General features: G+C 44.7%; 1 protein-coding gene across 5 annotated transcripts in view; it reads left to right on the top strand.

The window, feature by feature from the left end:
* The window catches only part of LOC111850769 (echinoderm microtubule-associated protein-like 6), a 52,217-nt gene extending 39,302 nt beyond the window's left edge, over window positions 1-12,915 (top strand). For 3 of the 5 annotated variants that reach the window (XM_072703734.1, XM_072703737.1, XM_072703735.1), the window contains 15 exons: window positions 1,790-1,868; window positions 1,989-2,118; window positions 2,230-2,328; window positions 3,121-3,141; window positions 3,692-3,865; window positions 4,234-4,442; window positions 4,919-5,076; window positions 5,581-5,695; window positions 7,793-7,981; window positions 9,458-9,630; window positions 9,705-9,867; window positions 10,272-10,375; window positions 10,617-10,770; window positions 10,868-10,968; window positions 11,086-12,915. In XM_072703734.1, the coding sequence (XP_072559835.1) occupies window positions 1,790-1,868; window positions 1,989-2,118; window positions 2,230-2,328; window positions 3,121-3,141; window positions 3,692-3,865; window positions 4,234-4,442; window positions 4,919-5,076; window positions 5,581-5,695; window positions 7,793-7,981; window positions 9,458-9,630; window positions 9,705-9,867; window positions 10,272-10,375; window positions 10,617-10,770; window positions 10,868-10,968; window positions 11,086-11,110 (1,894 nt within the window). In that variant the 3' untranslated portion in view covers window positions 11,111-12,915. Of the gene's footprint in view, window positions 1-1,789; window positions 1,869-1,988; window positions 2,119-2,229; window positions 2,329-3,120; window positions 3,142-3,691; window positions 3,866-4,233; window positions 4,443-4,918; window positions 5,077-5,580; window positions 5,696-7,792; window positions 7,982-9,457; window positions 9,631-9,704; window positions 9,868-10,271; window positions 10,376-10,616; window positions 10,771-10,867; window positions 10,969-11,085 lie in introns of those variants that run through there. The other 2 variants (XM_072703736.1, XM_072703738.1) reach the window with 2 other exon arrangements.
* Window positions 12,916-14,474: the final 1,559 nt, after the last annotated feature.

Genomic DNA, 14,474 nt, shown 5'->3' on the forward strand with positions numbered 1-14,474 from the left:
ATGTGGAAACATTCAGTATGAGAACACAATTAGCACAAGCATGTAGTGTCACCTCAGACACGCACGTGTCCCATGCGAGACATCAGAGACATCATGTCTGCTCAAATCCAGCCAAATGCAGCTAAATTCATTAATAATACAGATGGACAATGACCCAAAAGACACAGCAAAAGCAACCCAGGACTTTAATAAAGCAAAGAAGTGGAATATTCTCGATTGGCCAAGTCAGTCACCTGATCTCAACCTCATTGAACATGCATTTCACTTGCTAAAGACTAAACTACAGACAGAAAGACCCTCAAACAAACAGCAACTGAAAGCTGCTGCAGTAAAGGCCTGGCAGAGCATTAAAAAGGAGGAAACCCAGCGTCTGCTCATGTCCATGAGTTCAACACTTCAGGCAGTCATTGTCTGCAAAGGGGTTTCAACTAAGTATTAGAATTGAACATTTTATTTGCAGTTATAATAATTTGTCCAGTTACTTATGAGCCCCTGAAAGGAGGGGATTGTGTAGAAAAATTACTTTAGTTTCCCACAGTTTGTTTTTGTTCTACCCACTGAATTAAGGCTGAAAGTCTGCACTTCAACTGCATCTGGCTTGTTTCTTTTAAAATTTATTGTGGTAATGTACAGAACCTAAAAAAAGAAAAACTTTGTCTCTGTCCAAATATTTATGGTCCTGACTGTATATAGACACTAACCTTATTGAGGTGTGAACTTTCCTAATAACTGAATCAGATAAAAAAAAACACCTGTTTAACCAAAGACAGCCAGGGATGAAGGCACATAGCCTGCTAGGAAATGTAATTCCAAAATCAACAAAGTTTGTATAAAGTATGTCTCAGCCCATAGCAGAAGTGATTTCTTTCTTCATTTTATGAAATACTCCCCCCCTTTCATCAAACTTTCATCCTGGTGAAAGTTTAATAAGGCCATATAACATTAATGAGGGCATAATGTGATGACTGCGTGCCGGCGAGCGGGGAAACAGGCGAGAGAGCCGTGAACACGATCAAAACGGGGTTTATTCAGGTTTGACGACGACAGAGGAGCACATGGCAAATTCACATCAATGACAGACCTGGACTAAATACACAGGACAAGCCGAAAATAGCAGGCAACAGGTGATCACAATTGGGAATTAACACGAGGTAACTAGGGGGGCGTGGCACACAGGAGGATCGGACGAGCAGGTCATGACACATAAACTATATATAATTTCTCCTTCCTTCTGTGTTCATCTTTATTTCATTTTCAGTTTACCTAAATTAAATTCTTCAGCAAATACTGCCAAATTTCTAGTGAAGATAAATGTTATCAGGGCAGAGTTCTCAAGGGTAATGAGTATTTTATCCCATACACATCTTCAGAGTCCAAAAACCCAGTCCTGGTAAGCTGATACATTCTTTCTGTTGCCAGCTAGAACATTAGGTTTGGTTCTTTTTCCAGGAAGCACAAATACAGCAGGATGTCGTGCTGAATGGCATCAGTGTCTATTTGTAAAACACGTTCCTATTCCGTCATTCGATCTGTACCATTTACAGTATTCCAATATGATGTCTTACCTGAACCCCAAGGGGAACAGACCATGCTAGCAGGGGAACATTATGAAGCCCCAGTGCAGAGGAGACACCCGATGCCAATTACTATGCTATACTTTTTAAAATGTTTCTTTTTTTTTTTCTTTTGTTGTTTTTATGTGTCTTACTCTGTAGCACTTTGAGATTTTAATGGGAAAAAAAAATAATGTATAATTTTTTATTATTATAATTATAATTTATTGCTGCAGGCTTCCTGTCAGCAGAGCCACCCCGCTGCCTGATAAACTGCAGAAGAACAATGTTACCAAGAAGAAAAGGCTGGTGGAGGTTTGTGCTGCTGGCATCATCAGCCAGTGTGGCTACTGGATGTTTACGGATCGATTGGCATTATGGGAACAATCAAACCTGCTTTTGCCCCATCTGAGCTCCAACATCCTTTTCTTGCAGGATCTGGAGCTGGAGCACGTGTTTGGATACAGGGGATTCGACTGCCGAAATAACCTTCACTACCTGAACGACGGCGCTGACATCATCTTCCACATGGCCGCGGTGGCTGTGGTACAGAACCTCAGTACAGGTGCTGCCCGCCTGGCCCGCTGGCATCTCCACACCCGAGCACGATGTCCGGCAGGCGGAGACGCTGAGGCTGCTTCACCCTGCCGTCTAACTGCTGTGTGTCTCCTCTCAGCGGCTCAGAGCTTCTACCTGGAGCATACAGACGACATCCTTTGCCTGACTGTGAACCAGCATCCCAAGTTTCAGAACATTATAGCCACTGGACAGATAGGTGAGAACACACTTAGCTTTGTTTGTTATTAGTCTGGGAAACAAAACCAGTGCCATTGGAAGCCATTCATGAAACCACCAGCAATGCTTTTGCATGTGTGTCTCTGATCTTTATTAGGCTGTTATGAATATGAACACATTTATAAACAAGTTACTAGTGTTGTGATGCCTTGATTGAATCTGTCAGGAAGGATCTCTCTGCTTTTTTATATTGCTCAAATCTTTACTTAGTAGAATTTATAAAATGGACTTTTGTAGAGAAAGGTGCAAGTTCACGTATCTGCAAATGCTTTGTCTGATATTAATATAAAAGTAATATTTGGGGGTAATCTTTCTTCAGAACATGGCATTACATTATCATGATTTATTTTTTTCTGTAACCATAATACAAAGCCTATTTTTAGTTTTGTTTTGTGTGACTTTCACTCAAACAACCATAACCCACTATCCTGTGTTCCAGTTTCATAGCAGCTGTGTGGCAAAATTAGCACCAAATTTCACTCAACTGTGAATCTAAATGTAGCTTCACCTGATAAAAGGACTTTCCTTTAGCATGACTGAACCAAAAGACTCAGGCCCTTGAATCGAGTTTTTATAACATATTGTGCTTTTACACTCTGCATTGTTGCACTTAGCAGGACTAGCTTCTGTTAGTTTTATCTGATTTACTTTGCTCGTGCATGTTGGCCTCTTTTTAGTGCTGACGTCACATACCTCAGCATTAAAAACCGAATAACTCATGCCGGCTGTTTCTGTCTTGACGCTCCTTCATACCATCGCTCTCACATCACAGGTGATGCCCCAGAGCCACCAGGTAAGGGACAGCTACGGTCGTCCCATGTCTGTGTTGTCCCCAGATGCCATGTCATGTTCATAGGCGGTCAGTTCGAAAGACACATCCAAGCTGGAGTGAGTGACATTCTGACACCGGAGCAGGAAACCATGTAGATTTGCATCATAAATGTGAGACTGTCAGCCACCTAATGCTCCTTTCCGTGCACCAGCTCTGCCCAAGAATGTTAAAGGACGTCCAAATAAACAGGCTGGTCTTAAGGCTTTCTGTTTATAATTAGATTTCTTAAGTCGCCAGAGGAGTCAGTCTCACAGCTAACTTCTTAACTTCGAAACCACAGGCAGAATCTTTTTTCTAACATTGCTGTTAGCTTTAAGCCCTTCTGCGGTCCTCGGGTGACAATGGTGCTCTGTGATGTACCTGAGGGTGTGTTTAAGCAGCATGGTAAGGCTGGACAGGCGGGGCAGACGGGGCAGATGGGGCAGACGGGGAAGACGGGGCAGGCGGGGCAGACGGGGCAGGCGGGCCCCGCGCTGTGAGACGCGTGACTTCAGCTGTGCCCTTTCTGCAGGCACCACCCCATCCATCCATGTGTGGGACGCCGCCACCAAGGAGACCCTGTCAATCCTGCGCTGTCCGCATGGCAAGGCCGTCAGCTATGTCAGCTTCAGTGCCACGGGGAAGCTGCTGCTGTCCGTGGGGGTGGAGCCTGAACACACCATCACAGTGTGGCGGTGGCAGGAAGGTGAGGGTGGGGTTGGCGGGGGCTGTGTCTGGAGCTGATAATGGCTCTACGAATGTGGATGTAAAATAACTTGGAATGTGAATGTTATTTACGCTGCTTACATTGGGCCGGCCCAAGGTATAAGCGAACTAAGAGGCTGCTTAGGGCCTAGCGGCCACCGGGGGGCACCCTATGTCTGTCAGAATGAGAATGGAGATGACAAAATGACAACTCAATTAATCAGATTTTGCTTAGGGCCCCAAAAAGGGTTCAGGCTTCCTTGCATATGCACCTCTGTTAGATTAGATTAGGTTAAACTGGATTGTTTAATGGTAACTGTCACATGTGCCGCATGGTGGGGTCCAGTGTGTGTCCTTTGCAAACATTAGGAGCCAGAGTCACCAGCAAAGCTGGCCACGTCGACAGAATCTTTGTGGTGGAGTTCAGGCCTGATTCCGACACGCAGTTTGTGTCCGTGGGGATCCGGCACATCAAGTTCTGGACCTTGGCGGGAGGGTCTCTGATCTACAAGAAGGGCGTCTTTGGCTGCCTGGAGAATGGCAAGATGCAGACCATGCTGTCAGTGGCCTTTGGTGCTGTGAGTATGCGGCCATAGCTGGCTGACGGGTCCACCTGCGCAGTTCAGCCGTTTCTCAATCCCCTCTCCTGCAAAGGCCTGTCTTTAGCTTAATCACACCCAACTCGTCCTTATACAGACTCAACGGCCCACATACAGTAGCTGTATGTTCTATCTGTAATCTAAACCCTGATGCCAAAGGGGTCTTTCTTTAGTAATCATTCCCCCTGCTGATTTGTGATGTCAGTGTTGACCTCCGTCTCCCATCCCCCAAAGAATTACCCCCCCCCCCCCCCAGGATCAATAAAGTATGTCTCACTTTAACTGTATCATATGTTTGCAGACTAGCTGTAACTGTTTCGTACCATGACACTATTGAAACTCCATTACTGTTCATTTAAAAATATTTTTCCCTTATTTTCCCTTATTAACACTTATTTGCATCGACACGTATTTCCTCTGTTCCGTTAATGGCCGCTGTTCCTCTCCGTTCACAGAATAACCTCACATTCACGGGTGCCATTAACGGCGACGTGTACGTGTGGCGTGAGCACCTGCTGGCGCGAGTCGTGGCCAAGGCGCACACTGGGCCGGTGGTCAGCATGTACACCACGCTGAGGGACGGGCTCATCGTCACCGGGGGCAAGGAGAGGCCGTGAGTACCCACAATGCTTTGGGAGACGGGCACAGGCCATGCTCCTTATTCTCAAGCCGAAATATAATAACAGTAACCATGAAAGAGAAATCGCCTGTTTTTGGGCGGTGTTTTGCTATAGTGGGTACAGCTATGGCTACCTTCAGGCCTGTGAGATTGTTTTCTAGCCCACCCACTCTCTGTGGGATTTATGTTTTTCCTCCTATTCTCTGGGTTTTCTCTATGTTCCCTGCTTTCTTCTTACATTCCAGTTTAGTAATATTTGTGTTTCTAAATTACTCATAGTGTTAATGTGTGCCCAGGGATAGACTGGAATCCCAACCAGAGTACCCCTGGTCTTCATTTTCCTGAGCCAGGCTCCAGCCATCATGGAAAATAGATGGACCAAGAGTTTGTTGTAATGTAATTGATACTGGTTGAGGTTAAGGGTTGTCTCTCGTCTCAGGTGACCGGGTTCCCCTGTAATCACTCTGAGTGTCTGTGTGTGTTTGGCGGACATTGTAGCACTAAGGAGGGTGGGGCGGTGAAGCTGTGGGACCAGGAGCTGAAGCGTTGCAGGGCCTTCCAGCTGGAGACGGGCCAGCCGGTGGAGAACGTGAGGTCTGTGTGCCGGGGGAAGGTGAGGAGCCGCAAAGGCCAGTTGTGATTCCTGTTCCCCGCCAAGGTGTTCCTGGGCCACCCGAGAGAGAGAATCTCTCTGGTCTCCAGTTGGACATGCCTGAAGCACCTCCCTGGGGAGTCACTAGATAGATGCCTGAACCATCTCAGCTGGCTCCTTTTGATGAGAAGGAGCAGCAGCTTTAATTTGAGCTCCTCCAGGATGTCTAAGCTTCTCACTCTCATTTCTGAGGCTGAGCTCAGACACCCTGTGAATGAAACTCATTTCCACCAAGGTACTGGGAAATCGATCGCTTTACCTTTTGGCTCAGGTCTCTCTAACTGGTAAAATGTCCACATGCACTGGTCCGCTTCTTCCCTCACACGTGAACAAGATCCCAAGATACCTATCCTCTGTTTGAGGCAGAAACTCATCCCCAACCTGGAGGGGGCAATCCACACTTTTCCAGTTGAGAACCATGACCTCAGACTTGAAGGTGCTGATACTCATCCCGGCTACCTCAGACTTCATTGAGCTGTAACCCCAGTGTACGCTGGAGGTCACAGTTCAATGAAGACAATCTGCGAAAAGATGTAATCCTGAGGTCAGCATAATGGACATCCTTGCCCAATTGGCTGTACCTGGAAATTCTGTTCATAAAAGTTAGGAACAGAATCGTTGACAAAAAGCAGCCCTCACGGAGTCCAGCACCCACTGGGAATGAGTCTGACATTCAACCGGCATCCAAGTTGCATATGTTTATTTAATTGCATTCTCTCTGTTAACAAGTTGTCTAACATTCTAATGAGACAGTATCAGACAAGGGAGATGTAATGTTAGCTTTGTATCTTTGTGCCGTTTTCTTCTTCTTAGGCTACTTTGTGCCAGTTTGCTTGACAGGGAACAATCAGTAGACTCCAGTGCAGCTTTGCCTTTTCTTAAAATTGTTGCTAAAAATGCAGTTAACAAACACATTGAAATCATGATCATATTATGTTATATCCTTAAATGTAACTACTGGACATTCTGTCTTCACGGGGTCCCTAGATTTCTGGGGCCCCAGAAGGCTGCCTATCCTTGCTATACAGTACGTGCACCCCTGCATGTTTCGATGGACACCTTGAAACCTGCTCACTATGCCTAGTCAGCAAGGGGCATTGGCCCTGCACTGGTTTCCTTTCCTTGCCTCCTCCCGTTCCGGTTGCATGGTACAATCCCCTTGACATTGCGACTCATTGGTTTAGTGAATTCTCAGAGATCATGTGTAGGGGTTGTTCTATATTAGTGTTTCTTAAACAGCGGTCCGCAGCCCAGTAGCAGACCGCAAGCAGCCTCTATTGGGCTGTGGAACTGTGGCAGGGAAATGCAGTTTGGTCCATAATGGGCCGTCGGATGGATGCAAACCCGATTGCCACCTGGAAAATTCCCTAGTTGCCAATATTTACCATTGAGATAGGGCTGGGTGATTATAAATGATGTGTACAGACTTCTTGTTATATAAACTTCACCGCAAATGAGTGGTGAGGTAGTCAGAGAAAAAACATAGTAACAAGCATTACTGCAGGTGTATAACTAGTGTCATGCCCTACGACAGACTTTTGTTTAGTTTGCAGTTCATACAGTTTGTTGCCTTTTATTTGTTCCAAATCTGGTTAAGGGCAATTCTAATGGCATTTTAAGGAAAACAGAACCTTAAAATAAAGAAATAATGACCGCAGATGGCAAAATCTACTGACTGGTCAAACTGTGTATGTAAATCACATACATAGTCTTGCCTTTTAAGGAGTCGGGTGATATGATTTTGCAGTGTGCATCTAACCCATGTGGCAAGTTTATCAAAGTTGTTTTTTGTTTTACATGTGACAATAAGGGCAGAGGGTCTTGGCTCAGTTTGTCTCTGCACCTAAACTCCTATAGTATAATTATTATGAAAAAAAGTCTGAGAGATATCTGTAGTCTTGAAAATGACACGCATTTTCCATCCTGCTCCTGTTTAAATTTAAGCCTAAGTCATCCATACCATGATGACCCTGTACTGGGTGAATGGATGGATGAGTTGGAGGCGTTTTGGTATGTTTTGTTTACATTTCTTTTTTTTTCGCTTTTCACCTGAACAAGGGGAAGATACTAGTAGGAACAAAGGATGGAGAGATCATGGAAATTGGAGAGAAGAACGCAGCCTGTAACCTCATGACCAATGGACACACGGAGGGAAGGATATGGGGTCTCGCCGCCCACCCTTCCAAAGACATGTTCATCTCAGCCAGCGATGACGGGACCATCCGCATCTGGGACCTGGCTGACAAGGTGAGCGCTTCTCAAATGTGTACGCTAACAGGTTAGCACATCTTCAGTTGGCCCATGGGTGCAGATAGTACTGCATCATCTCTGAGACCCTGTACTGAAAGGTCGTAAATTCTGAATATGGCAAAAATTGGCTTGCCGTCATTTAAGACAAATTATGCTTCACTTTTCTGTGTGTGCTTATTGTCCACATTGATAGATTTCTTCAGTGAAACCTCAGGTTCCATTAGAGTCGAATGATGAGGCAAGTTCCTTTAGCTTAAGGAGGTTAAGACAGAATGAAGATGTTACAGGAAGATGTTTCACACGGCTGGTTCAGTGTCTGTCTGGGTCTGTCTCGGCCCCCTCTGAGGGAAGCAGGCCGTTTATCTGTGGTCTCCGTACAGACTCCTAGAGCCTTGGTGAGAATGCATTGTATGAGATAGGCAAAGAACATAATGAGCAAGTAGCAAGGACAGAAAGAAATATAAGAAATATGAAAGCTATAAATGAGTGAACTAAATGAAAATAATTAAATAACCAAAAATTAACTAGGGAAACCCTTCAGTACCCTCTATGATTCTATGGAAAACAAAACACATTGAATCATCATTAATAACTGCTTACAATAAGTACATGACCGATCATGATATAACTAGCGGTTATAATTAGCGGCTTCATCTGTGAGTGCGTTTCCTTGACTTTCCATTGTGTCCGCTTTAGTGTGACCTTTGCACTTCATGACTGTTGGCCCAGCAGGGAGTTGGATTGCATCAAGTCCAGCAATTGTTCATTTTTCACTGGTGTCCCGGCTGCAGTTAGGACACATTTTCTGCACAGAAGTCCAAAATCATGCTCACTGGAGGCGTATCTGGAATCTGTATACACAACGGCTGACTGATTTTCTGCAATTTTGCATGCTTCACTGAGTGCTTTTAACTCAGCTTGTTGTGCTCATGTGCCTCTAGGCGTGTTGCTGCTCGCAATCGTCTGCTTGTCTGTCGTTTACCGTCCATCCAGCACATCTCACACCCCCCTCGACCACTGATGAACCATCGGTGTACAACACCAAGTTAAAAGTTAAAATGGTCAAGTGCAGGGGGAGAGTCCAGGCTAATTGTGTTGCAAGGTTTTCAAAATGCCATGATATGCCATATTACCGTAATAGTAGCCAAGCCAGGTAACAACTATCTAAAAGTTTCACAACACTGCTTTGCGATACATCTGCCCTTTGCTGATCTGGTGGAGTATCACTGCTGTGAGGCATGTGCTGAACATCTGCGCCCATGGACAGACGTAGACAAGAGCCCTTGTGCACGATCATGTGTGGACTGTGAGCACACATGGAAAAGTGAAGCATGAACTAGGCTTTAGAAGGGTTTCCCTGGCTCTATAGACGTCTGCTCAGGACCTGTCAAAAGGAGCAGAGATGGGAATTTAGCAGGTGAGATTAAATAGCACATAGAACTGTTTCACCTCTGTTCTTTGTCGTTCTCACAGAAACTGCTGAATAAAGTGAGCCTTGGCCACCCAGCCAAATGTGTGAGCTACAGCCCAGACGGCGAGATGGTGTCTGTCGGCATGAACAACGGCGAGTTCATTGTCCTCACGGTCAGCTCGCTCACTGTGTGGGGCAAGAAGCGCGACCGCAGTGTCTGCATCCAGGACGTCCAGTGAGCAGGCAGACCGCCAGTCTCCCCGGGGGAGGGGCACCAGGCGGGTTGCTAAGCTCTCGTGTCGCTCGCAGGTTCGGTCCGGACAGCAAGCTGCTGGCAGTGGGCTCGCTGGAGAACACGGTGGATTTTTATGACCTGACGCTTGGCCCCTCGCTCGGCCGCATCGGCTACTGCAGGGACATCCCCAGCTTCGTCATCCAGATGGACTTCTCTGCTGACGGAAGATACCTCCAGGTTTGTTGTGAGAGTGACACTTGATAAGCACAGTCCACCAAGATGGCAGCCACATATATAACCTGACATGTGTGTTTGTCCCAAAATATAGATCGACAAACGGATATATGTAGTAATGCGATGGCAGGAATCTGGCACATATCCGAAGGGTCACATATCATGATACAGGTGCACAGTAATAACAGTTTCCTCATGGTCAGCCTATAAACCACCTGTAATGAATAAGAAAAAAAATATCCTGATATAATACAAGCACAGCACACCACGGATTATAAAGTATGCTAAAGCATGAACACAATTGGACCTCCGTGAAACAGTATTTTTAATAGTTTTACTGTCAGGGTTCTTCGATAGTCACTGTTTGTCACTGTTTGTGACTGCAGCCATTGTGCCTGTCTCTGTAGGTGTCCACAGGATGCTACAAGCGTCAGGTGCATGAGGTCCCCACAGGGAAAGTGGTATCAGAGCCGTCTGTTACAGACAAAATCACATGGGCCTCCTGGACCAGGTAAATGAGCCAGATGGCTTGTACAGCTAACAGTCTGGAGCGAGCAAAGCTCTCCTTAGCCAGTTTGGCTGTGCTTGGGAATGAGGGCTGTGTGTCACTGTTCCTCATGAAACATCCCATTTAGTTGGTTCTTTTAGCATGTTTTATACAGTTTTAATGCTCCCCTCAGTCTTAGGTAAAAAAAACTCCTGTTGTGCCCGAAAGCCCTTTTGTCTTGACTTGACTTGACTGGACTCTGCAGCACCCAAGGAGATGATGTGCTGGGAATCTGGCCCCACAATGCGGAAAAGGCCGATGTGATCTGCGCCTCCGTCTCCTGCTCCGGCCTCAACGTGGTCACGGGAGACGACTTCGGCCTCGTCAAGCTGTTTGACTTTCCATGCACTGAGAAGTTTGTAGGTGCCTTCAGCTGGTTTGCCCTGTGCCATACTGATGCCCACGTTTGCCACGTGCTGGATTTATATTGGTGCCTGCATTTCCTATTCTTTGCAGGCCAAACACAAGCGGTACGTCGGCCACTCAGCTCATGTGACCAATGTTCGTTTCTCCTACGATGACAAATATGTGATCAGCGCTGGGGGTGATGACTGCAGGTATGGGGACTTTTATTATGAAGTTACTTTTATTATGAAGTTACTTTTATTATGAAGTTACTTGAGTCTTAAGATGGGCTTCCTATTAATCTACCATGTCTCCTGTCCCTCCCACAGTGTTTTTGTGTGGAAATGCCTGTAGTGACTCCGGCCTTGTGCTACAGCGTCTGTCCCTGGCAGCACAGCGACATCACAGGAGGACACGCTGATGAATACCTCGATTTTACGCAGATGTGCCATGTCGGGCTCCTGACGGGACAGAGGTCTCCCCGTGTTTGCTGCCATTATAAATCACAAAGTATTTCCCTAGCCAGTAAAAACCTCAAGTTTACGTTTCACTTCACAGAAGGCTGACAGGACCTGTTAAGGGGCAGTGTCTTGGGCAGATAAATTCACCTACCTGCTGTACCAAAACTACTGTTTTCATCAGTAGATAAGTGCCTTTAAAAAGTAAAAGTGATTTTTATATGTTTAAAACTCAGTATAAGAAATCATTGTGAGGTGTATTTTGGTGCTATCAAATATTAAACTGAGGGCTATAATGAGTTTCATCATAGAGACATAAAACCTCAGAAGCCTTTTCAGGCATGTGTACTGTTGTTTTGGGGGTGAAGAGCAATGAATAGCAACCTACAGTCTATGTTAGATGTGTTTCAGTATACGTCAACGGATGTGTAGAAGTACATTTGATTATAAAATTAGATTAAGAAAAGTATTAATGTGATGACCAAGTTCCTATCCCTATAACATATACAGTGGTACCTTGGTTCTCGAACTTAATCCGTTCCGGACTCCGGATCGAATCCTAAAAAGTTCTGATTGAATTTTTCCCATAAGAAATAATGGGAAACCAATTAATTGGTTCCCGGCCCCCCAAAATTACACCTAAATATGTTTTTTTTTTTTTTTTTAGCATTTAAACACAAAATGAACAGGATAAAACAAGTAGAGCATTTTTTTCTTAATGGCTTCCAAAACGATAAAGATCTTATCTCATTCTGATCCTGACGCAATGCATTACGGTTAGATGCATTGCGACCTCTCACCCGGCTGCACAAACTGGAACCGCCTCCGTGACGACACACCTTTGCCCTTATTGGCTGAAGAGTTTAGTTACACGCATGACGTTTGTATTCCAGGCCGTTCCGATGCGTAATCTGCTATTTCTCCCGAATATCACGTAAAGCAGTGAGAACTGGTTTTCAGTTAATTTACCTGGTAAATTAAAGTTTAAAGAAATGCTCGAATAGTGCACGTAAGTTAGTGGTTTATTTATTGTTAGTTACTGTAATGTTGCGCTGCTTTATTTGGTTAATCATCCAGTCTGTGAAGAAGGCATTCAAGTAAGAATTGCATTGTAGTATGACTCATTTCCTGGCGCGTACAATTTATATGAGGTCAGCGTTCACGGTTCGACTACTGATATTCAGATCGAGTTCTAGGTCAAACTGGTTTGTTCGACTTTCAAGAAATTCGAATTCTAGTGAGTTTCGAGAACCGAGGTACCACTGTACTTGTGACTGTAGACAAACACCAAAAGATACCGAATTCTGTACCCAAGATAACTATGCATCATAAACTGGTTAAACTGTCCCCACATCCAGTGTTACTAATAATCTGGTGCCCCCTTACGTATGCAGGATGACACCTTCAATTAGTTCTGAATTATTGTCTGTCCTTCAGTAGCTGTGTAACAAGCATGAAATGAATGGTGAAAGTATTATTTTTTGTAAAACTGTCTTTTAAAATTTCTTTAAAATGTGTATAATACTGTATATGGCTTTACAGTACATGATCCAGACCTTAAATGTTGTTTACATTTTGTGACATTTCAATGAGGTTCCCTTTATGTGTGTAGGTACTGTGTAGTTGATATGTTTCATAATGAATGTGTTAATGTGCAGATGTTCAGTGTATCTGGAAGAAATATAAAGATCAAAACACAAATCATGTCATTTTGTCCTACTTTCCATCTAGTAATATATAAGTTATTAAAGTAATTTATTTTCAAGAAAAAATAAATATACCTCCTCCGGTCACAGAGCACCTCCATGGGTCAAAGAATGCCTCCGCTGGTCACTGCGCCTCCCTGGGACACAGTGCACCTCTCTGGGACACAGAGTGCCTCCTGGATTCATAGTGCATTCTCATGTCACAAAGCACCACCCTGAGACACAATGCAATCCCGAGTCAAAGAGCTCCTTCCCAGGTTACAGAGCACCTCCCTGGGTCACAGAGCACCTTCCTAGAGCACAAAGAGCCTCCCCAGGTCACAGATCGCTTCCTCGGGTAGCAGCACATTCCTGGATCACAGAGCGTCTTCCTGGGTCACTCCACATTCCCAGATCACAGAGCACTTTCCTGGGACACATACTGTAGCCCCTCCTCAGGTCACTGCACATTCCTGGATCACAGAGCGTCTTCCTGGGTCACTCCACATTCCCAGATCACAGAGCACTTTCCTGGGACACATACTGTAGCCCCTCCTCAGGTCACTGCACATTCCTCGGTCTGTTCCAGTTCTATGTGACGTGAGTTGTCTTGATTGCACGATGCTCTGCCCCCTTGCTGCAACTGGCCAAAGTGCCCTTTGTTCTGGTTCAGTGTACTGGATAAAGCACTTCATGGCTGTGTCCACATTCAGGGTCTATGTAGTCATTGTAGGCTGCGTTCTTTGAAAGTGCATCTTAGAAGCTGAACCTTCAGTCGGCATGTGATTGATACTCACTATTAGGTTTACTGTGTAGAACAGGGGCGGGCAAACATATCCGCAAAGGGCCGGTGTGTATGCAGGTTTTTGGCATAACATACTGTAGGTCAGCTGTTCCAACCCAGGTGTGAGGACTCTTCAGCAAATCAGTCCACTAATTAGTAATTTAATTAGGTTGCAGTGAAAACCAACATAAACGATCAGACTGCCTACCGCTGGTGTAGAGTCACTCCTGCTATCACATCCAACCTGAAGGGTAATGATGCTCAGTACTTACACTACAAACTCAATCTATCTTCAAGGACCTTTTGTTTTGAAAGCCAGGTTTTCTTATGCTGTGGATTCTCTCATTATGTCTTGAATAATTGTCTAATCTGCCTAGAAACTTCCGTCTGCTTGCAGATTTTACTTCTCAAGTAGAATCTTATCAAGACATCATGAGAAAATAATCCTGCAAATCTGGTCATTTTTTTTTATCCATTCATAACAATTCACATGACCCTGCTTGTGAGGTTAAGGGTGGTATAGTTAAATCTGATAAGTTCGTAATGGGTAAACCATTTTAATGAATTTTAAGTCATTAATTTTTAAAATTCCGAATACTGTTGAACACATAAATGGTGCCAACATTGCTGCTCACCGCTTTTTAAAAATTTTACTGCTTTTTCCCTCTGACTATTGTTGGCAAAGCACTGAAAGCACTAAAACCCGAGTACGGAAATCAGACGGCTCCTGTCGTTTTAAAATCATGCGCAAATGATAATGTCAAAAATTGCAATCATTTTAACCAGCACTA

The sequence above is a fragment of the Paramormyrops kingsleyae genome, chromosome 20, assembly GCF_048594095.1.
Source record: "Paramormyrops kingsleyae isolate MSU_618 chromosome 20, PKINGS_0.4, whole genome shotgun sequence".
NCBI classification, from domain to species: domain Eukaryota; kingdom Metazoa; phylum Chordata; class Actinopteri; order Osteoglossiformes; family Mormyridae; genus Paramormyrops; species Paramormyrops kingsleyae.